The sequence below is a fragment of the Euleptes europaea genome, chromosome 6, assembly GCF_029931775.1.
Source record: "Euleptes europaea isolate rEulEur1 chromosome 6, rEulEur1.hap1, whole genome shotgun sequence".
Lineage (NCBI taxonomy): Eukaryota > Metazoa > Chordata > Lepidosauria > Squamata > Sphaerodactylidae > Euleptes > Euleptes europaea.
The window spans coordinates 10,228,733-10,251,649 of record NC_079317.1 but is presented as its reverse complement, the minus strand read 5'-3'; the positions used below and the strand labels follow the sequence as shown (position 1 = coordinate 10,251,649).

At 45.8% G+C, this 22,917-nt stretch overlaps 1 protein-coding gene across 1 annotated transcript in view; it reads right to left on the bottom strand.

Annotated features, from left to right (window-relative positions):
* Window positions 1-22,917, bottom strand: part of SLC38A6 (solute carrier family 38 member 6) — a 77,484-nt gene that overhangs the window by 47,161 nt on the left and 7,406 nt on the right. The window contains exons 3-5 of the mRNA XM_056851207.1: window positions 22,041-22,114; window positions 16,619-16,671; window positions 16,028-16,067 (exon numbers count right to left, since the gene is read on the bottom strand). Of these exons, the coding sequence (XP_056707185.1) occupies window positions 16,028-16,067; window positions 16,619-16,671; window positions 22,041-22,114 (167 nt within the window). The remainder of the gene's footprint in view (window positions 1-16,027; window positions 16,068-16,618; window positions 16,672-22,040; window positions 22,115-22,917) is intronic.

Here is a 22,917-nt window from a genome sequence, read left to right as displayed (position 1 = left end):
AAGAACATAAGAAAGGCCCTGCTTGGTCAGACCAAAGTCCATCAAGTCAAGCAGCCTGTCCACACAGTGGCCAACCAGGTGCCTCTAGGAAGCCCACAAACAAGATGGCTGCAGCAGCATTATTCTGACTGTGTTCCACAGCACCTAATATAATAGGCATAAGAACATAAGAAAAGCTATGCTGGATCAGGCCAAGGCCCATCAAGTCTGGCAGTCTGATCACACAGCGGCCAACCAGGTGCCTCCAAGAAGCCCACAAACAAGACGATTGAAGCAACATTACCCTGCCTGTGTTCCACAGCACCTAATATAATAGGCATGCTCCTCTGATCCTGGAGAGAATAGGTGTGCATCATGACTAGTATACCTTTTGACTAGTAGCCATGGATAGCCTTCTCCTCCATGAACATGTCCACTCCTCTCTTAAGGCCTTCCAAGTTGGCAGCCATCACCACACCCTGGGGCAGGGAGTTCCACTATCTGCGGCTCTTCTGAGCGCTGTTCCTCAATGTGGCCCCTGCCCCATGTTTCAGGAAAGCGGGATAGGCCCTTGTCCAGTGGGGCTTTGCCCCTTTGAGAACATTGAGGCTGTGCCAGCAAAAAAACAGGCGCAGCAACACTGTTCTCCCTGCTGGCGCGCCGGGCCGAAAGGGAATAGGAAGCTGCCTACTGGCAGCTCCACACACACTCCACACGCACACCTGGAGAACGCCCCCCGGGATGCTGGTGTGGGGACCAGGGAGACCGGTGTCTGGGTCCCCCTGCCAGTGTCCGAGTCCACCTGGATGGCGCAGCCCCTTTTTGGCCTCCAAAGGACTTTTGTCCTTTGAGGTCAGGAATATGCTGTAAATTAAAAGTGTATGTTAATCAATACAAGATCATAAATGAGATAGACACTACACTTGATCTTAGCCAAAAGACCGAGAAGCCTAAATGAGATAGTAAACTTAAGAATACGGTAGGTAATTATGTCAATGAAGGATCTTATATCAAGTAGTATACAGTTAATGTGACTAAGCTAGTATTTTCACTACATAAATACAATCCTGCGGAAGTAGGCTGATTGAAAGTTCCCACAACAGCAAACAAAGGGGACCTTTTGCAAAGCTCCTGTGGGGGCATTTTTTTGGGATAGCGGCCCCCAATTTTCAGGGTAGCTTTCAGGGACCCTCCTTGCACCAAGCTCAAAGTTTGGTGAAGATTGGGTCTGGTGTTATGGGCTCTGGAAAGGTCGCCCCCTCCCTCCTCCATAGACAAACATTATCCGATTAGCAAACGAACAGAGATTCTGACTCTCACCTTCCTGCTTGTGTATGGAGGCGGGGGGGGGGGGGCAATCTCTTCCAGAGCCCATAAATTCGGACCCCCAGACCCAATCTTCACCAATCTTCGGGGTTCTTGCAAGGAGAGTCCCTGCAAGATACGCTGCAAGTTTGGGGGCTCTACCTCAAAAAATGCCCCCCCAAGGAACTTCACAAAGCCTGGGAAGGACCCAAAAAAGCCGGAAAATTACCTGGGTTTTTTCCCCCCGGAAATGGCCAATTCGGCTTTGGCTTTCCCCCCATGTTTTGGAATTCGGTAAACCCGAACCCAAAATTTACCAAAATTGCTTTTTGGCTTATTTTTGGTTCAGGTTTATCGATATGCACAGCCCTACTAAAAATCTAAAGCTTTCCCTTGTGTATATCCTTAAAAACAAACCCTGAAGGGGCTTGCAAAAGAAGACAGTTCTAAAGGCATATACCTGAAAAAAACAAATGTTAAAATGTCTCGATGTATTGTGGAGGCACCAAAAAAACACATTAGACCCTTAAATCAGTACCAACCAAAACAAGTGCTTCTTTTTTTAAAATTAAAAATGTGATTTCCAGTCGCAGAGATTTGGCACCAGTTTTTGCTAACCACCCTGCCCGCAGACAAGAGATTACTGCCAAGCCCCCAGATCAACGACAAAAGGAAGATGTGTGTTCATGCGCTCGGGGAGTTGTCAGAGAGTTCATGGGATTGCTCTTTCCTTTCCAGAGGTGCTGGCAAGACACCCTTAAAAACATCCGGTGGTTGGAAAGAATGAAGCTCATTCCCCAGGGCTAGCTGTTCCTAACCAACCAGTTTGGTTCGTGTCACCAGGATTCAGGAAAACCCACCACTTCGTGAAGAGAGCTAACCTTACGAAATGTTTACATGGGCTGAGGTTGAGAATCGGAGGTTACAATCTACTCTCACTGCTCATTACCATTTTGCGCAGCACTTTTCATCTAAAAAGTGCTTCATGCTGTTTGCCTTCTGAACAATGAGGAAAGGTTGAAGGTGCTGGGTATGTTTCGCCTGAAGAGAAGACTGAGAGGGGACATGATAACCATCTTGAAGAACTTGAAGGGCTGTCATATAGAGCAGGGGTCTGCAAACTGCGGCTCCCGAGCCGCATGCGGCTCTTTGGCCCGTTGAGTGCGGCTCTCCGAACTTGGTTCGGAGCCCCTGCTCTCGCGTCCGCTCGCACCAGCAGCCGGCTGCGGAGCCGGCGCGCCAGAGAGAGAGAGAGAGAGTGTGTGTGCAGGGGAGCGGGCATGCTGTCTCCCCCCCCCCCGCTGTGGTGAATGGCCAGGTCCCTCTTTCCCTTGCCCTCAATGGTTGGGAGGCTAAAGCCTCCCCTCCCCTCTAGCCGTGCAGCTCAGCGGTTCCTGCCCCCCCGCCTATCAGCTGTTGGGCGGGCGGGCTTCCTTTGGTAGACCTGGCCTCTGGCTGAGTCCCATTGGGAGGCCGTATCTACCCACTGGCTTTCTTGGCGGTAGACCTGGACTCCGAGGAGGGGAAAAAGTCCCCCTTCAGAGGCCAGGTCTACCAATTGACTTCTATGGGCCTCCGGAGGCCAGGTCTACTGCCAAGAAAGCCAATGGGTAGACCTGGCCTCCCAATGGGACTCAGCCAGAGGCCAGGTCTACCAATAGGCTTTTATGGCGGTAGACCAGGCCTCCAGACGGGGAGGGGAAAATGGCAAGGACTTACAATTTAATTTTTTATCAATAAATAAGATCACTATTAAGTTTTATTCAGTGTACCTATAGTTTAATTAAGACTTAAAACTTTAATTAAAGTTTATTAAGTTAATAAACAGTGTACCTACCCATATAGTTTAAGTTTAAGAAATTTGGCTCTCAAAAGAAATTTCAATCATTGTACTGTTGATATTTGGCTCTTTTGACTAATGAGTTTGCCGACCCCTGATATAGAGGATGGTGCTGAGTTGTTTTCTGTTGCCCCAAAAGGTCAGACCAGAACCAACGGGTTAACATTAAATTAAGAGAGTTTCTGGCTAAACATTAGGAAGAACTTTCTGACAGAGCAGTCTCTCAGTGGAACAGGCTTCCTCGGGAGGTGGTGGGCTCTCCTTCCCTGGAGGTTTTTAAGCAGAGGCTAGATGGCCATCTGTCAGCAATGCTGATTCTGTGAACTTAGGCAGATGATGAGAGGGGGAGCAGAAAGGTTTGCATCAATGTTTGCTTCTCGTGGCCCTTTCTTACATGCCCAGGGAAATGCTGATTGCCACTTTGGGGTCAGGAAGCAATTTTTCTCCAGGCCAGATTGGCCAGGGATCCTGGAGGTTTTTTGCCTTCCTCTGGACATAGAGCAGGGCTCACAGGGAGGGGGGGAGGTAGTTGTGAATTTCCTGCATTGTGCAGGGGGTTGGACTAGATTACCATTGAGGACCCTTCAAGCTCTATGTTTCAATGAATGAATGAAGTGTTTAAAAAAATCCAATCTGCAAACACGCTAACTGTTTAATTTTTTTGAACCAAAAAAACAAACCCTTACTGTTCTTTAAAACAAAAGGTTTTAAAACAAACCATCTAGGCCGATTCCCTAAACTATCAAAATAAAACATAATTGCTCTTAAAGGGCTTGAACGGTTTGACCACGACTGAAGACCGGCAAACCTGCCCCCAATTAAAGCTGAGCTGGAAATCCTCAATTTAAGACCATAAGGGCAATTAGCTTTTAGGCCAAACCTAAGCAGCCGCCGAAGGGGTGAGCGCTCAAATTAGTCTAAATCTCTTGGTAAACAATCCACCTGCTGGCGGGCGATACGGAAGCCACTTAAAAGATTAATTTAGGCAGTTCCTCACCAAGCAGTGGATGCCCCATAGCAGGAAACAGCGACTTCTGTCTCCACTTTTAGGTGTCTGTTTACATAAAAAAAAAAAAACAGGGTTTGCAGAATTAGGCCCTCTGGTGACAGAAGAAGCTAAGCCTTTGGCTTCCCTCTTGCTTTTGTTGACTTTATGCTTCTTTGAGGATTAGCACTTTGTAAAATCTACACAAACATACCCCCACCCCCATTTTGATAACACAATCCCTGGGATTCATTTGCTGTATCGGCAGTATCGTGTGGAGAGCCAGCGTGGTGTAGTGGTTAAGAGTGGTGGTTTGGAGCGGCGGACTCCGATCTGGAGAACCGGGTTTGATTCCTAACCTGGTGAACTGGATTTGTTTCCCCACTCCTACACACGAAGCCAGCTGGGTTACCTTGGGCTAGTCACACTCTCTCAGCCCCACCTCCCTCACAGGGTGTCTGTTGTGGGGAAGGGGATTGTAAGCCGGTTTGATTCTTCCTTAAGCAGTAGAGAAAATCGGAATATAAAACCCAACTCTTCTTCTTCTAGCCATCAAAGATCACTAGATCTGTGCTATTTGAATTTTTTTTTTTTTTTTACAAAACTGGCCCAATTTCAAGGCCCAACAACATCCCCACATGCTGCAAGCCGTATCCCACCCCATTCTACCAAACACCTCTAATAGGTGCTGACCTGCTCAGCCACACATGCCTCTGGTGGTCACCATAGCCCTGAAAGGTAGAGGCTCTCTTCTCATTTACAAAAACTTCCCAGCCTGTTCGCCTCCAGGGAATTTTGACTCACCGCAGGCAACCTTGTAAGGCTTGAAGAGGGGAGTGGACAAGTTCATGGAGCAGAGGGCTATCCATGGCTACTAGTAAAATTGAATACTAGTCATGATGCATACCTATTCTCTCCAGGATCAGAGGAGCATGCCTGTTATACTAGGTGCTGTGGCAGGACAATGCTGCTGCAGTCGTCTTGCTTGTGGGTTTCCTAGAGGCACCTGGTTGGCCACTGTGTGAACAGACCTCTGGACCTGATGGGCCTGGGTCTGATCCAGCAGGGCTTTTCTTATGTTCATACCTATTCTCTCCAGGATCAGAGGTCAGGGCCAAGCATTGTTACACCTTTCTAAATTCATTGAAGCTTAGGGCTGTTTAGCTTTGAAAGAAGGCAGTTAAGGGGAGACATGATAGAGGTCTATAAAATTATGCATGGTATGAAGAGAGTGGACAGGGAGAAGCTTTTCTCCCTCTCTCATAATACTAGAACGTGGGGTCACAGAAACTCTTTGTACGCACAAAAACTCTTTGTACCCACACACAGCCTTTGCATTGCTGTGGATGTCACTCAGGAGGCGGCGTGGCACCCTCTCCCTTTTTCACGTACATGGAGATCACACATGAAGCCGCCTTATACTGGATCAGACCCTTGGTCTATCAAGGACAGTACTGACCACACAGACTGGCAGCTCTCCAAGGTCTGAGGCTGAGGTTTTTCGCATCACCTGCTGACAGATCCTTTTAACTGGAGCCATCGGGGATTGAACCTGGGACCTTCCGCATGCCAAGCAGATGATCTTCCACTGAGCCACAGCCCTTCCCCAAACCACAGATGCATAAAGTTTAATGGATCGTGTACTGGCACAACAAATTCAGAACTAAAAAGCGGTTAAACTAGTAAAAAAAATTTTTTTAAGTGTTTTGTTAAACAGAAAAGTTAGATTCGAATCCAGTAGTGCCTTAGAGACCAATAAGAGTTTCAATTTATATTGTAGAAGAGCTAAGGCATATTGGAAGAAAGTGATCCAAATTATATCTAACCGTCTTGAAATAAATATTCTGGCAAATCCTGAGACCATTTTACTAAATTATATACCAGATATACACAAAGATCCACGAGACATATTCATATGATAACAGCTGCTAGAATTAACTTTGCAAGATATTGGAAAGGAAAAAAATTCCCAGGTATAAATAACTGGATAGATAAGATTAAACAAATTTATGTATTAATTAAGCTGAGTTATTATAAAAATGATAAAGATATGGATGTTCTAGATGCTGTCTGGATCCCAATAATCTCCAGAATGGAAAAAACTTTCAAAAATCTAGAACAGGGAAAGGAAGACGAGTAATGTTTTTGCTGGCTTTAATATGCGTAGCTGAGTTTTTTATCTTTTTTAAATTATTATTATTACTTTTATTTGTAACGGTGTGTAATTTTGACTGATATTTTTTGTTTCTGGTTCTTTCCCCCAGTTTTATGTATGTATGTAATTTCATGTATGTAATAAAGTTTTTAAATAATAAAAAAAAGCTTCAGTTTATACTCTGAAAATCTCGTCAGTCTCTAAGGTGCTACTGGAAGCAAATCTAACATTTCTGCTGCAGCCCAACATGGCTAACCACTCTGAAACTAAGCAGAAAAATTACTAAACTCGTATAAATGGGATATAATATTGAGAGCAAAGCCTATTAAAACCTTGTAAAGAATTTTTTGAAAAAGATTACGGTAGTTACAGATTGGTCCACAAAATGTAGTATGCGCTCAAGTGTTTTTAAGATTTTTTTTTCCTCTTCAAGGCCAGGATACCCATTCTTTTTTTTCTTTTTTCTTTTTGTTCTGGCTGCTTCCTTTCAAAGGGACAATTACAGTCTCTGTCAACATCGACGCTCAGCTATTTTCTGGAACGGATTTTGAACACGGCTATATTCCAAGTGACCGGCAGATGGCGAGGAGAGAGTGCTACAGGGAACATTCAGTCCCTGATTTAAAAAATAATAATCCCAACAGGAGATCTACATCCTATTTACACGCAAACACATGCACAAGCGCACAACTCCTAGTCCAAACCACGTTTTGTTGGTTCATGCGTAGAAGAAATCTCGAAAAGCAGTACTAAATAACAGGTCCCGAATCACACCTTAAATCGGCAAGATTGAAGAGTTTACGGATTCAGTTTTTGTACGCCCAAAACGCGACTCTGTTTGAAACATGGATTTTTTTTTTTTTTAAGTGGGTATTTGTTTTGTAGCTCAGTTTTAAGCCACTCCTGCAGTGTTAGTTCCCGGCAGATCATCTTCCTTATTGCTCGCCAAAGCACTAGAAGGCAAACAAAACGTCCATCTGTTTTTATAAAGAGAACATCGCCCCTTTCTGCTTACAATGCGTTCATTCTCTCTGTTCTAAGAACACCAAGTTACCTAGCCACACACTTTAACTTCACTTTGGGATAACAGGAGATTTACTGTTGAATCAGGTTTCTTTTAATAGTTTCGCTGGTGCCCACAAGATCTTATCCCTTGCCAATGAGGTGGCTGTTACTAAACAGAAAGTGATAAGCAACGCAGGTCTCTAAGAGTTTTCCCTAGTCATGAAAGCAAAGAGAGTCATCTATGCTAAACCTGGCTGGCTCACAAAATGAACAGCTTCTGGAAAAAAACAAAATAGTCCCCCCTGGACTGCCTTTTTAAAAAATGTATTTTTGTTATGATGGGATACAGAAAGAAGAAAAGCTATAAAACTGGTATAAGATGTTCCTTAGGCAGTACTTTTCACAAAAGGACCTCCAAAAGATGTACAAAGCAAATCAAGCTAATTGCTGGAAATGCTCTGAAATGGAAGGAACTTTTTATCACCAATGATGGACTTGCAAAAAAAAAAAGAAGTCAACAGTTTTGGAGGAGAACACATAAAGAAATTCAAGCCACGTTAAAGGTCCATTTTTGAGTTAAATCCCAAACACATGCTGTTGGGTATAATACCCCCACAAGTGAATTCAACCTATAAAGAGCTTTTTCAATATGCGACTACTGCTGCTAGAATTTTCTATGCAACCCACTGGAAATCTACGATAGTATTATTCCAGATATTGATGAGAGGATTAACAAACTGTTTGACTTCGCTTTGATGTCCAAACTAACACATTTGATGAAAATGAAGACAATAGACGATTTTAGGATAAAATGGCAGCCAGTATATGACCATTACTCACATGCCTTAAACTTTTTTCTTTCTTAGTGTGCAAATAGATCAAATCAAGCCTGAACTGACCCTAGAAGCAAAAATGACTAAACTGAGGCTATCGTATTTTGGTCACATTATGAGAAGGCAAGAGTCACTAGAAAAGACAGTCATGCTAGGAAAACTAGAGGGCAGCAGGAAAAGAGGAAGACCCAACGAGAGATGGATGGACTCAATAAAGGAAGCCACAGCCCTCAATTTGCAAGACCTGAGCAAGGCTGTCAAAGATAGAATGTTTTGAAGGACACTGAATCATAGGGTCGTCATGAGTTGGAAGTGACTTGATGGCACTTAACACACACACACACACACAGTGTGCAAATATGAAGATTGTTGAATTAGTAATCAGTATTAGAAACTTTAAGTCTTAGCTTAATTGATGAAGAAATGTGCATGCATTATAATGAAGCTCGGAATTAATATAATGAAGTTATCTTTTTGGTTTCCCCTTTTATCCCCCCTTTTCTTCTTCTTTCCCCCTGGACTGCCTTTTGTAACTGTTTTTTGTCCTGACATTTCTTCACGAGGAAACAGATGTTCACATTTCACTACCTACATGCAATCACCTTGTAGGAAATAATTTTAGACAGGTCTCAGTGGATCTCACATAACTTTGCAGATGGTCTTTTCTCTCTCTCATCTCCCAGGAAAAAAAATAACAGCCATTTCCCATCGTAAGGAAAGAAAAGATTTAAAAGTGTGTTAACTGCTGTGTATGACTTGAAGGCTGCATGAAGAAATCTTTAGGATGTGGGGATTTGTTTGCTCTTCAACACCTGCAAAGCAGCTCAGCTCTCCTAAGGCGGCAACAAGAACCCTGCTGGTCCATCCAGTCCAGCATCCTGTCCCACATAGTGGCCAACCAGTTACTCTGAGGGCCAGCAGCATAAGAACATCAGAAGAGCCCTGCTGGATCAAATCATTTGTCCATCCAGTCCAGCATCCTGTTTCACGTAGTGGCCAACCAGTCACACTGAGGGCCAGCAGAGTAAGAACCTCAGAAGAGCCCTGCTGGATCAAATCATTGGTCCATCCAGTCCAGCATCCTGTTTCACATAGTGGCCAACCAGTCACATTGAGGGCCAGCAGTGTAAGAACATCAGAAGAGCCCTGTTGGATCAGACCAGTGGTCCAACCAGTCCAGCATCCTGTCTCAAATAGTGGGCAACCAGTTCCTCCGGAGGGCCAACAACTGGGCATAGAGGCCAAGGTTTTCATAAGAACTTAGGAGCCCTGCTGAATTAAACCAGTGGTCCATCTAGTCTAGCGTCCTGTCTCTCACAGTGGCCAACTATTTCCTCTGGAGGTCCAACAACAGGCACAGAGGCCAAGGACTTCATTACAACTTAAGATAAGCCCTGCCAGATCAGATCAGTGGTCCATCTTGTCCAGCATCCTGTCTTACACAGCGGCCAACCGGTTCCTCTGGAGGTCCAACAACAGGGCACAGAGGCCAAGGCCTTCAGAAGAACATCAGAAGAACCCTGATGGTTCAGACCAGTGGTCCATCTAGTCCAGCATCCCGTCTCACACAGTAGCTGACCAGGTCCTCTGGAGAGACAATAACAGGGCATAGAGGCCAAGGCCTTCATTAGAAAATAAGAAGAGCTCTGCCGGATCAGACCAGGGGTCCATCTAGTCCAGCAACTTGTCTCACACAGCAGCCAACCAGTTCCTCTGGAGGTTCAACAACAAGGCATGGAGGCAGAGGCCTTGCCTGACGTTGCCTCCTGGAACTGGCATCTAGAGGTTTACTGCCTCTGAATGCAGAGCTTCCATTTATTCGCCAAGAAGGAAAATGAAAGGGGGAAAAAAGCCAACCCTGAAATGAATTAGGTAAGCCCTCAAACTGGCAACTGGTCCAAATAAATCAACATGGCATGATTAAAGTTACACATCTTATATGATTAACAGCACAGATGGGCAGAAGCAGGCCAGGGGTCACATCTGGCCTGCAGCAGCTTTTCATCAAATGAACACACACATGTAGTTACTTTATCAGACCAGCAGTCAGTCAAGGTGAGTATTGTCTACTGAGACTGGCAGCAGCTCTCCAGGGTCTCAGGCAGAAGTCTTTCACATCACCTACTTCCTGGTCCTTTTAACCAGAGATGCTGAGGATTGAACCTGGGACCTTCTGCACGCCAAGCAGATGCTCTACCAATGAGCCACAACCCCCTTCCATCTGCCCACCCAGCTGCTTCCCAGTTTGTCAGGCATATCCAAGTACTAACTAGAGCTGACCCTGCTTAGCACTCAAGTTCTGATGTGATTGGGCTATTCAGGCACCTGGGTGTCTCTTGGTTAAGGCAGAAAGACTCTCCTTTTCTACAGTTGTTTTTTATAAGGGGTAGGTGAAGAAGAGTGGGTTTTTACATGCCGACTTTCTCTACCACTTAAGGGAGACTCAAACCGGCTTACAATTACCTTCCCTTCCCCTCCCCGCAACAGACACCCTGTGAGGTAGGTGAGGCCGAGAGAGCTCTAAGAGAGCTGTGACTTGCCCAAGATCACCCAGCTGCCTTCATGTGTAGGAGTGGGGAAACCAACATGGTCCACCAAATTAGCGTCTGCCACTCATGTGGAGGAGTGGGGAATCAAACCCAGCTCTCCAGATCAGAGTCCACCGCTCCAAACCCTTAACCACTACACCAGGCTGGTGAGAGAAATAGCTACCCGTTCTTGAACATTCCCACGGAACATTCCTACGGAAAGGCCCTACAGAGGGGACTAGGAGGTTTCCATCCAAAGGACTGGGGCTATTTAAGAGCTTGGAATAATTATTTTTCCAACCACAAAGAGCAGCCCCTTGAATAAATCAGAAATTAGAATTTCTGGCAGATCTGTCCCAAGTTTCTGACAGCCAGATTTATTGCAAAGGATGGAATAAGTAGTTTGATAACACCCAATTCACAATAGTCCAGGCCTCTGGGGCTGTTCAAGAGAGTTTTATTAAAACTGACGTACACAGAAGGTTATGAACTGTGAAGAGGAGGAGGAGGTGGAAACCAGACTCAAATTTCCTTTGACCGCCACACTCCTGTATGAGGCCCCAGCTCAGCCTGACCCTTCACGGCATACCCTCAGCTCGTTTCATGGCATTTAGTCCAGCCGAAGAGGAAAGGAAATTAAAAAATTTGTTTGTCATTACGTAACATCGCTCCGCACCAGTATGCATAAATAACCTCTCGTCCTCAGAATTAGTGCTTTCGCACTCAGGTCTGGAGTTAATCCCGGGGGTTTGCTACACTTTAGAATTTAACATTTCTTATACCAAGGGCCAGAAAATGGAATTACAAACACAAGCGGCAAAGTTCGGAGTTTGCAGAGAACAATGAAGAGTTGGTTTTTATATGCTGACTTTCTCTACCACTCAAGAAAATAAAGAATTACTGGATTCTCCAATAACTAGGGAAGAACTAAAAGAGGTAATAGATAAAAGCAAATTAAATGAATCACCTGGGCCTGATGGATTTACCGCATTTTACTATAAAGTATTTAAAGACCAGTTAAGCCCTTATTTATTAGATGTGATGAACTCTTGTTTGTTAAATGGGTCTATTCCTCAAACCTGGAAACAAGCAAATATAATATTAATACCTAAGGCGAATTCTGATATATCGGAAGTTAAAAATTATAGACCGATTTCATTACTAAATAATGACTACAAATTATTTGTTGCAATTTTAGCAACTAGATTGAAAAGGGTATTAAACCAAATAATACATGAAGATCAAGCAGGTTTTTTACCAGGAAGATTGATTAGTCAGAATGTAAGAGTGGTAATAGACCTTTTAGAATATGCGGAACAAGACACAACTCCGATAGCTATGGTATTTTTGGATGCAGAAAAAGCGTTTGATAATGTGAATTGGCAGTTTATGATTAAGATATTAGAATTTATGGACTTTGGGGAGAATTTTAAAACTGCCATAAAAAGTGTATATACTCACCAAACTGCTAATTTGCTGATAAATGGAATGGTATCACCACAGATTGATATTCAAAAGGGAACGAGACAAGGATGTCCTCTTTCCCCTTTGTTGTTTATTATGGTATTAGAACTGTTATTAAACAACTTTAGACAAACTGGGTCATTCTCCTCTGGGTCATTCAGATGTGCATTGGTAAACTGCAGACGGGCCTGTACATGTGCTGTCTTGAGCAAGGGGACCTTGCGGGCTCTGCAAGATCTCAGTCCTTCACGGCGTAGTGTGTTACCAACTGTTTTCATGGTGACTATGGTCCCAGCTGCCCTGAGATCATTGACAAGTTCCCCCCGTGTAGTTTTGGGCTGCTTCATCACCGTTCTCATGATCATTGCAACTCCACGAGATGAGATCTTGCATGGAGCCCCAGACCGAGGGAGGTTGAGGGTTAGGGTTAGGATCTGGCTGGTTGATGGGGGATCAAATACTTATTTCACTCATTATAATGCACATCAATCTCTGACTTTTGTCTTCTGGGTTTCTGGGGGTTATTCTGTCTCTCACAGCTACAAGGAGGTTGAGGGTTAGGGTTAGGATCTGGCTGGTTGATAGGGGATCAAATACTTATTTCCCTCATTATAATGCACATCAATCTCTGACTTTTGTCTTCTGGGTTTCTGGGGGTTTTCCTGTTGTTATTCTGTCTCTCACAGCTACAACAAACCTACCATTAAAATTATGGACTGGTCATTTCTTTGTCAGAGGGCAAATGGGCAAATTTAGCAAGGGATCAAATACATTTTCCCCTCACTGTACTCAGAGCCCTCTCTGTGGGCACACGAGCCATCGCCCCAGCACAGAGTTCGCCTGAGTTCGTTCCCCCGGCTGAGGACCAGCGGTGCCTTCCCGGACCCTCCGGGAAGCGCTGGGCTCCTTCCCAACACCTTCTCCGCAGTCGCCGGCTGCGCACTCCGGAAGTGAAGACAACGACGAGCCTTCTGCCGAGGACTGGAAGAGGTGGAGCCGGGATGGGGCTGGACCAGGAGTGGGATGCCTGGGTGGCCGTCTGCGGCAGGATGGTTGGTGACTGCAGCGCGGGGGATTGGCGGTGAGGGCCAAACGGGGGCCCGCCTGGCGTTTGTGCTGGAGCCGAGCCCTTCGCTTAGCTCGGGTTTCCACTCTGCTCGTTCATGCAACAGAAGGTGCCTCTGAGCGCATGCAGAGGGCCGCAACCCACCATCAGCCCCCCCCCCACATAACAGTCTTTTTTAATTCGTATGAAGATAACAGTTGGAAAAAGAACCAAACTGAAGGGGTGGGGGCTATGCTCCAGCAGCTTTCCTTCCCCCGCTTGGCCGCCCATGCAGGGTTGCCAACCTCCAGGTAGTAGCAGGAGAGCTGCTATTTCAGTTCACCTGGATAAAATGGCCGCTTTGGTAATTGGACTCTATGGCATTTAAGTCCCTCCCCAAACCCCACCCTCTTCAGGCTCCGCCCCAAAAACCTCCCGCAGGTGGCAAAGAGGGACCTGGCAACCCCTAGCCCCATGTGGACTTCTAGCTGTGTTGGCACTTTGCGATAAATAAGTGGGCTTTGGGTTGCAGTTTGGGCACTCGGTCTCTAAAAGGTTCGCCATCACTGGCCTAGAGCATCCCTGTCAAGTGTTTATCCAGCCACTGCTTAAGGACTGCCAGTGAGGGGGAGCTCACCACCTCCCTAGGCAGCGGATTCCACTGCTGAACTACTCTTAATGTGAAAAGTTTTCCTAGTGTCCAGCCTGTTACTTTTCTGCCCATAATTTATACCCACTCATGCAAGTCCTATCCTTTCCTGCCAACAGAAACAGCTCCCATGACATCATCCCTATGACCACTCCGAGGACACCACAATTTAAGAAAGATGTAGACGAGATGGAACGTGTCTGGAGGAGGGCAACAAAGATGATGACGGGGTCTGGAGACCAAGTCCTATGAGGAAAGGTTGGAGGAGCTGGGTATGATTAGCCTGGAGAGGAGAAGACTGAGAGGGGATATGATAACCATCTTCAAGTACTTGAAGGGCTGTCATAGAGAGGATGGTGCCGAGTTGTTTTCTGTTGCCCCAGAAGGTCGGACCAGAACCAACGGGTTGAAATTAAATCAAAAGAGATTCCGTCTAGACATTAGGCAGAATTTTCTAACAGTTAGAGCGGTTCCTCAGTGGAACAGGCTTCCTCGGGAGGTGGTAAGTGTTCCTTCCCTGGAGGTTTTTAAGCAGAGGCTAGACGGCCATCTGTCAGCAATGCTGATTCTGTGAACTTAGGCAGTTCATGAGAGGGAGGGAATCTTGGCCATCTTCTGGGCATGGAGTAGGGGTCACTGGGGGTGTGTGGGACAGGTAGTTGTGAATGTCCTGCATTGTGCAGGGGGTTGGACTAGATGACCCTGGTGGTCCCTTCCAACTCTATGAGTCTATGACACCACCACCATTTTAAAGAAATGTCGCTTTCTAAAAATGCGGCGAGGGCCCTTCAGTGCGGAGCTCTTTCCCTCCCCACCCCTACGCCTTTTAAAGCGCCGAAACAGTCGCAGGGCCCCTTGCAGCATTATAAAACTTCTTTAAAATGGTGGAGATGTCCTCGTAGCAGCAACAGGGATGCTGTTGCATTTAGTATGGCCCTTAGATATCAAAAAATTTCAGGATGGTAGGTCAGTTCCAGAGCCCCATTATCCATATGTAGGATAATTATTCCTCAGTTGAGGATCCAGTGTGGTGGGGTGGTTAGAGGGCTGGAATAGGATCTGGGAGACCTGGGTTAAAATCCCTACTTTGCCATGAAAGCTTGCTCGGCAACCTTGGGCTAATCATGCTCTCAGCCTAGCCTACCTCACAGGGCTGTTATGAAAATTAAATGGAGGAGAGGAGAACAACAAGACACCCAGAGCTCCTTCGAGGAAAGTGCAATTTTAAAAATAATAATAATAAACAAAAAGAAAGGATGCAAGTCACCAACAATGCAATTAAGCTGGTCTACTCAGATTCCTACTCTGGGGCTTACTCCCAGGAAAGCGTTCTTAGGATTGCGCTTGGATCTATTTATGTATTTATTTAAAACGTGCCTCTGCTGCCTTTCCACCCAAACAGGGCCCCCAAGGTGGCCTTAATTTAAAAACATTAAAAGGCAGTATAAATACAATAATTCAATAAAAACAGTGTAATAATTCAATAAAGCAATGTCAAGGAAAACATATAAACACACAAAATACCAAAAGCCAAGCAGGAGGCCAATAACAGTTAAATATTGTCGAAGGCTTTCACGGTCAGAGTTCATTGGTTCTTGTAGGTTATCCGGGCTGTGTAACCGTGGTCTTGGAATTTTCTTTCCTGATGTTTCGCCAGCAGCTGTGGCAGGCATCTTCAGAGTAGTAACACTGAAGGACAGTGTCTCTCAGTGTCAAGTGTGTAGGAAGAGTCAGAGAGGGGTTGGGTTTGAGCTGAGTACTGTCCTGCAGACATAATGTGCTAAAGATTCTGTAAGTATCAAGATAATGTACTAATGAGAGTGTGGTATGTTAATATGGAAGCATTGTATCCTGAAATGATTTGTCCTTCAGTGTTACTCCTCTGAAGATGCCTGCCACAGCTGCTGGCGAAACGTCAGGAAAGAAAATTCCAAGACCACGGTTACACAGCCCGGATAACCTACAAGAACCAATAACAGTTGTTGTTATTGGCCTCCTGCTTGGCTTTTGGTATTATTGTTATTGGTATTATTATTATCGGTATTATTGTTTTTAAAAAGTCTTTACCCATGGGCAGAAGACATCAACTGAGGTAGACAGACAAACTGGAGCATAAAAGTAGATCGATTTTCAAGTTACTGCTGCTTCTCCTCCTCTCTTTTCTGCTCTCTCCCCACATGCACCAAACCCTACATCCTAGAAGAGCCTCGACACTACTTGGGAGTCTGAAATCTCTTACCTCCAATATTCTGAATGATGATTGTGCTGGCCACAAGAACCTATCAAAGAGAGTGAGAAAGAAAGAAAGAAAGAAAGAAAGAAAGAAAGAAAACCGTGTTAGGAAGATCACTCTCAACTAGTGTTCCCAACATCCAGGTGGGGCCTGGCGATCTCCCAGAATTACAGCATATCTCTGGCCTACAGAAATCAGTTCCCCTGGAGAAAATGGCTGCTTTGGAGGGTGGACTCTAGGGCATTGTGTCCTGCTGAGGCCCCCCCTGGTGAGATCGGGTTAGCCTGGGCCATCCAGGTCTGGCCACTGGAACTGTAACAATAATAACTGTGGGCCATCAAGTCGCAACCGATTCAGAGCAACCCCAGGACCATGGCTTTTTCAAGGCCAGAGGTGAGCAGAGGTGGCTTGCCACTGCCTTCCTCTGCATAGCAACCCAGGCCTTCCTTGGTGGTCTCCCATCCAAGCATTAACTGTGGCCGGCCCTGCTAAGCTTCCAAACTCTAATGAGAACAGGCTAGGCTGGACTAGAGTTTTAAACAATCAAAACAAAGGATTAGATAAGAAAAAAATGGGGAGAGCAGGCTGGGTGATTACCTTTCCAGGGGAGCCAAATGCAAAGAGGCCAAGATCTTCGTAAGAAGTGACAGCTATTTAGATGGAAGAAAGTAATTCTGAATTGAGGCATACATTCACAACATGAATATATAGGACAATCTTACAGTTAAGAGATCTGACACACGTATTCTTTCTCCTCCCTTCCCCAGACAACAACATAGCTACCTTAAATACATGTTGGAAAATTACATTACTGCTAAATTTAGTAGGAAGTAGCCTTGGTCACGCTTGCAGATTCTGATTTCATATATAAATCATGTCCCCTATCCCCCAAGAATTGGATTTCGGGGGACTTTTGGGGCTGATGTGGGAGAAGGGAGCCAAGAAAATCATGTCTATTTTTATGGCCTGTTTTATGCTAGCCTGGGTTTTTTTAAATGTTGTGGGTTTTTTATTTTTTTTTATTTTTGTAAGCTGCTTGACCAGGGTTGGCCCTGGTCAGCATTTGGATGGGAGACCTCACATGTACACCAGGGTCACAACACAGAAGTAGGCAATGTCAAACCACCTCTGAACTTCTCTTGCCTTGAAAACCCTACGGGGGTCACCATAAGTTGACTGCAACTTGACAGGAGTGGGGGAGGAAGCCACCTCAAGCAGCTTCCTGGAGAGGCTGCAAAAAATTTTTCTAAATAAATAAATATGTTCCACAAGCCGAAGTCCTTGCACCCATGGAAATACTAGACCCCATCCTTTATCATTCAGAGACATATAATCTGGTACAGCAATCCCCGGCACAGTGCTTGTATACACAGTGCTGTCTGCCTGCTTTCCTGGTGCCTATATCCTCCTCCCCCAAAAGTATCACTTCCTGAAAGCAATCTTGGCTTCCTTCCACCTCACTGGAACAGGAGGTACTTCAAAGAGACCAGGAAGCATCACCTTTGGGTATACAGGAAGCACTCATTTGAAAGCAGCTAACTCCATCATTCCTGGGCAGGGATTCTGTGCTGGCTCCCACTACCTGTCCTCAGCATTCCAATAGTGCCCACAGGGTCAATAAGGTTGGAGGCCCCAAGCTAGCAGCCTATGGAACAGCATATTCATAGGGAGAGCCCCACCACCACGGAGTAGCTTCCCTAAGGTAACCCACCTTTCCTCATTGCTTGATGAGTTCAGCATTGTTTCAATGCTGGTCTTTCGGGCTGGGATTTAAAAATTCATTTCTGATATTTTTAACAGCTGGCTTTATTACAGGTTTATAAAATCAACTTCCCTCGCTTTATGGACAGGCTGTCAATGTCAATAAATAATGAACTTTGGAATTTAAAAAAGCGACTATCAGGCCCTACCTCTGTTGCGTGCTTAGGCTGTAAGTACCAGGTGTAAGGGGAAGCCAGGAACAGAAGCCTTTGAGAAGAATCAGGGAAGAGTCAACTGATTGACTACAGAAAGCTACAGAAAACATAAGCAGGGAAGAAAGAGAGAAAAAAAGCATTCACACAACACGAGAAACCTCCGCATTAGAAAAGGGAAGAGAAGAGAGATGAAATTGAAAGGAAAATGACACTAGAAGCAGGAGAAGCAGATTTTTAAGAACATAAGAAAACCATGCAGGATCAGACCAAGGCCCATCAAGTCCCGCAGTCTGTTCACACAGTGGCCAACCAGGTGCCTCTAGGAAGCCCACAAACAAGACGATTGCAGCAGCATTGTCCTGCCTGTGTTCCACAGCACCTAATATAATGGGCATGCTCCTCTGATCCTGGAGAGAATAGGTATGCGTCATGACTAGTATCCCTTTTGACTAGTAAGATGAAGAAGAGTTGGTTTTTATAACCCGCTTTTTTCTACCTTAAGTAGTCTCAAAGCGGCTTACAATCTCCTTCCCTTCCTCTCCCCACAACAGACACCTTGTGAGGTAAGTGGGGCTGAGAGAGTTCAGAGAGAACCCCAGCTAAGAGAGATGCCTTCCCTCAGAACAAGAAGACTTCTTGGAAGGAAGAACCCATCGTAGGCGAGTGTGGTGTAGTGGTTAAGAGCAGTGGACCCTAATCTGGAGAACCGGGTTTGATTCTACACTCCTCCACATGAGCAGCTAACTCTAATTTGGAGAACCGGGTTCGATTCCCCACACCTCCACATGAAGCCTGCTGGGTGACCCTGGGCCAGTCACAGTTCTCTCTGAACTCTCTCAGCCCCTCCTACAACACAAGATGTTTGTTGGGAGGAGGGGAAAGGAAGGTGATTGTAAGCTGCTTTGAGACTCCTTAAAGGTAGAGAAAAGCAGGGTATAAAAACCAACTCTTCTCTTTCTTCTTAAGCTTGGGACAGACAAAAGTTAAGACTGTTCATCCTAACAAAACACCAAGTGTAGCATCATCAGGCAGTAGATAAAACCGTCTACGCACCTTAGACGGTTGCTTTATGCTGAGTCAGACCATCGTTCCACCCTGCTCAGTACCTGGCCTGATCTGCAAACACTCTCTAAAGTCTCAGACAGAAGTCTTTCTCAGACCAAAGTCTCTTCTGCCTGAGGCATTTTGGGGACTCGAGACGGAACTTGTAAAGCACAGCCTGTGCTTTACAACTGAGCAAATATTTGCAAAAAGCGTCAGCTCCAGACTAGCATTGTCAAGAGAAATTCTCTTAATTCCTCTGTACTCAAAGGAAGGGAGATTCGGGAATACTGACGCTTTCCTGCTCACATTTCAACGGGCAATGAAAAACACAAATCATTTTCATATTGTAAAAAAAAGAGACGTTCCTCAGCTTAATGTTAAGTCTCTCTTTTGTAGTGCTTAGGAGAACCGGATTTGATTCCCCACTCCTCTACATAAGTGGTGGACTAATCTGGAGAACCTGGTCTCATTCCCCACTCCTCCACATGAACCCAGCTGGGTGACCTTGGGCTAGTCAGTTCTCTCCGAACTCTCTCAGCCCCATCCACCTCACAAGGTGCCTGTTGTGAGAAGAGGAAGGGAAGGAGACTGTAAAGGTAGAGAAAATCAGGATATAAAAACCAACTCTTCTTCTTCTTCATAATGTTCTGGCTGTGCCCATGAGTGGGCACGCTGTAGCAGTGCTGCCTTTGGTGGTAGAAACTGATGTCGAGTCACAGATGACTTATGATGGGTGACCCCATAGGGTTTTCAAGGGGGGGAGGAGGAGGAAGAAGAGGTAGAGGAGGAGGAGGAGGAGGAGGAAGAGTTGGTTTTTATATGCCAACTTTCTCTACCACTTAAGGAAGATTCAAGCCGGTTTACAATCGCCTTCCCTTTCCCTCCACACAACAGACACCCTGTGAGGTAGGTGGAGCTGAGAAAGTGTGACTAGCCCAAGGCCACCCAGCTGGCGTCATATGTAGGAGTGGGGAAACCAACCCGGTTCTCCAGATTAGCGGCCACCACTCATGTGGAGGAGTGGGGAATCAAACCCAGTTCTCCAGATCAGAGTCTACCGCTCTTAACCACTTCACCACGCCACACCACCAAGAGACATTCAGAGCTGGTTTGCCATCACCTGCCTCTACGTTGCGACCCTGGACTTCCTCAATGGTCTCCCATACAAATATTGACCAGGGCTGACCCTGCTTAGCCTCTGAGATCTGACGAGATCGGGCCAGTGTGGGCCATCCAGGTCCAGGCAGTGATGACTTTACTGCTTTACAGTTCCATCTGGAACACTCGGGAGGGGGATCAGCTGGCCTGTGGGGCAAAACATTGTTTTCACTCCTCAGACGAGTGTATAGCAAACAGAGAGGCCTCTGAGAATATGGTCGTTGGCTATCTCGGCTCAAAATAACTGTTAATCACAAAGCTCCCTAGGGTTGTTCAAGACCTCGGTTTAAGATCAGGGGGTTTGAGAGCAAGAATTATGAAGCTCTCGAGGGCATGGGTGTCAAACATAAGTCCCGGGGGCCAGATCCAGTCCCTTGAGGGCTTTTATCCGGCCTTCAAGCCAGCCAAAACACACACACCCCGCTCCCCATCTGGGCTGACAAGCCCACTGGGGGCTTGCCAACCGAAGCATCCCCCTCCCCCAGTCCCGAGGTGTCAGTTATCAAAGACTGCTCAATAAAAGAAAATACTCTAAGAGTATTATTGTTTTAAGCATGTTTGTATTTTAAGTAAAAAAATAATATAATTCATTGGCTTTGCCTGTGTCTTCTATAAAGTTTGTATCTCTGGTACCTGGCCTCAGATTTTATGCTATGCAAGACCCGAACCGACCAAGTGACATTTAAGAAAGATGTAGACAAGCTGGAACGTGTCCAGAGGAGGGATCTGGAGACGAAGTTCTATGAGGAAAGGTTGAAGGAGCTCGGTATGTTTAACCTGGAGAGGAGAAGACTGAGGGGTGATATGATAACCATCTTCAAGTACTTGAAGGACTGTCATACAGAGGAGGGTGCCAAGTTGTTTTCTGTTGCCCCAGGTGGGACCAGAACCAAATCAAAAGAGTTTCTGTCTAGACATTAAGAAGAATTTTCTAAGTTAGAGCGGTTCCTCAGTGGAAAAGGCTTCCTCGGGAGGTGGTAAGTGCTCCTTCTCTGGAGGTTTTTAAGCAGAGGCTAGATGGAGGAGAGGGGTATTCATGGCTATTAGTTAGAATTGGTACTAGTCATGCTGCATACCTATTCTCTCTAGTATCAGAGGAGAATGCCTATTATTTTGGGTGCGGTGGAACACAGGCAGGTTGGTGCTGCTGCACTCGTCTTGTTTGTGGCTTCCTAGAGGCACCTGGTTGGCCACTGTGTGAACAGACTGCTGGACTTGATGGGCCTTCGTCTGATCCAGCAGGGCCTTTCTTATATTCTTATGTTCTTATGACGGCCATCAGTCAGCAATGCTGATTCTATGTCCTTAGGCAGATGATGAGAGGGAGGGCATCTTGGCCATCTTCTGGGCATGGAGTAGGGGTCACTGGGGGTGTGTGGGGGGGAGGTAGTTGTGAATGTCCTGCATTGTGCAGGGAGTTGGACTAGATGACCCTGCTGGTCCCTTCCAACTCTATGATTCTATGTCAGATCTGGCCCTTGTAACAAATGAGTTTGACACCCCACCCTAGGGTTTTATCACGGAGCACCGGGTTTCCAACTACGTTCCAGAGAACTTGGGGAAAGTTCAGTAGTGGCAGATAAGCCCTGAAAGACAGTCTGCCCAACAATACATCTTCCCCTGCAATGTGGAGCACTGCACAAGTCAGGGGTGCATATGGGCGCCTTCCCAGTTCATGAAAGCCAACACTGAAGCCCAGCAGGCCTGGCCAGATGCTTTGGATAAATCTGCGCTCAGCCTTAGAACGTTCCTCGAAATGCAGACTCCATGAGCATACATATGTTCACGAACCCACACCGCACCACCCACAGTTTCTGCACGGGCCAGGGGTGCGCTTCGCAAAGCCGGAATGCACTTTCAACTTCATGTAGGAGCCTTAAAAATGCAAACTGTCCACTTACCAGTGTGAACGCACAAACTGAGAAGCAGAAACACAGAGTAAGCCGCCAGGATGGCAACAATCAGCAGCAGCAGGCTAGAACAGACAAACGAACCGTCAACAATACACATTGCTTTTTTTAAAAAATGGAGAGCTGGGAGGCTGCGTTTTCCCAGAAATTAAAAAAAAAAAAATCATAAGACAAATTTCCTCATTTTATGGTTAACGCTAGCCATAAATCACTCCGTTGCTGGTTACTCAATATTTTCCATGTTCTGCTTTTCATTGACTTTTTTTTCTGTGTGTTAAAATTAGATCGCATCATAACCTTATGGGAGGGGTAGACTGTAACTATTTCAGACAATAAGCTAGATTCAAGGACAGTTTAGGTCAGTCATTTAATTTGCAACTTGTCAGTAGCCAGAGTAGTGTAATGGTTAAGAGCGGTGGTTTGGAGTGGTGGACTCTGATCTGGAGAATCGGGTTCGATTCCCCACTCGTCTGCATGAGCAGCAGACGCTAATCTAGTGAACTGGATTTGTTTCCCCACTCCTCCACATGAAGCCAGCTGGATGACCCTGGGCTAGTCACAGTTCTGTTAAGTGCTCTCTCAGCCCCACTTACCTCACAGGGTGTCTGTTGTGGGGAGGGGAGGGGAAGGTGATTGTAAGCCGGTTTGAGTCTCCCTTAAGTGGTAGAGAAAGTCAGCATATAAAAACCAACTCTTCTTCTTCTAGCCTCCCCCCACCCCCCGGCCATGAACAGAGAAAGACAAAATGCAATCAACACTCTGGTTTGGTGACCCATATGCCATCTCAGGATAGGGTTGCCAGCTCTGGGTTGGGAAATACCTGGAGATTTGGGGATGGACCCTGATGAGGGTCACGTTTGGGGAGGGG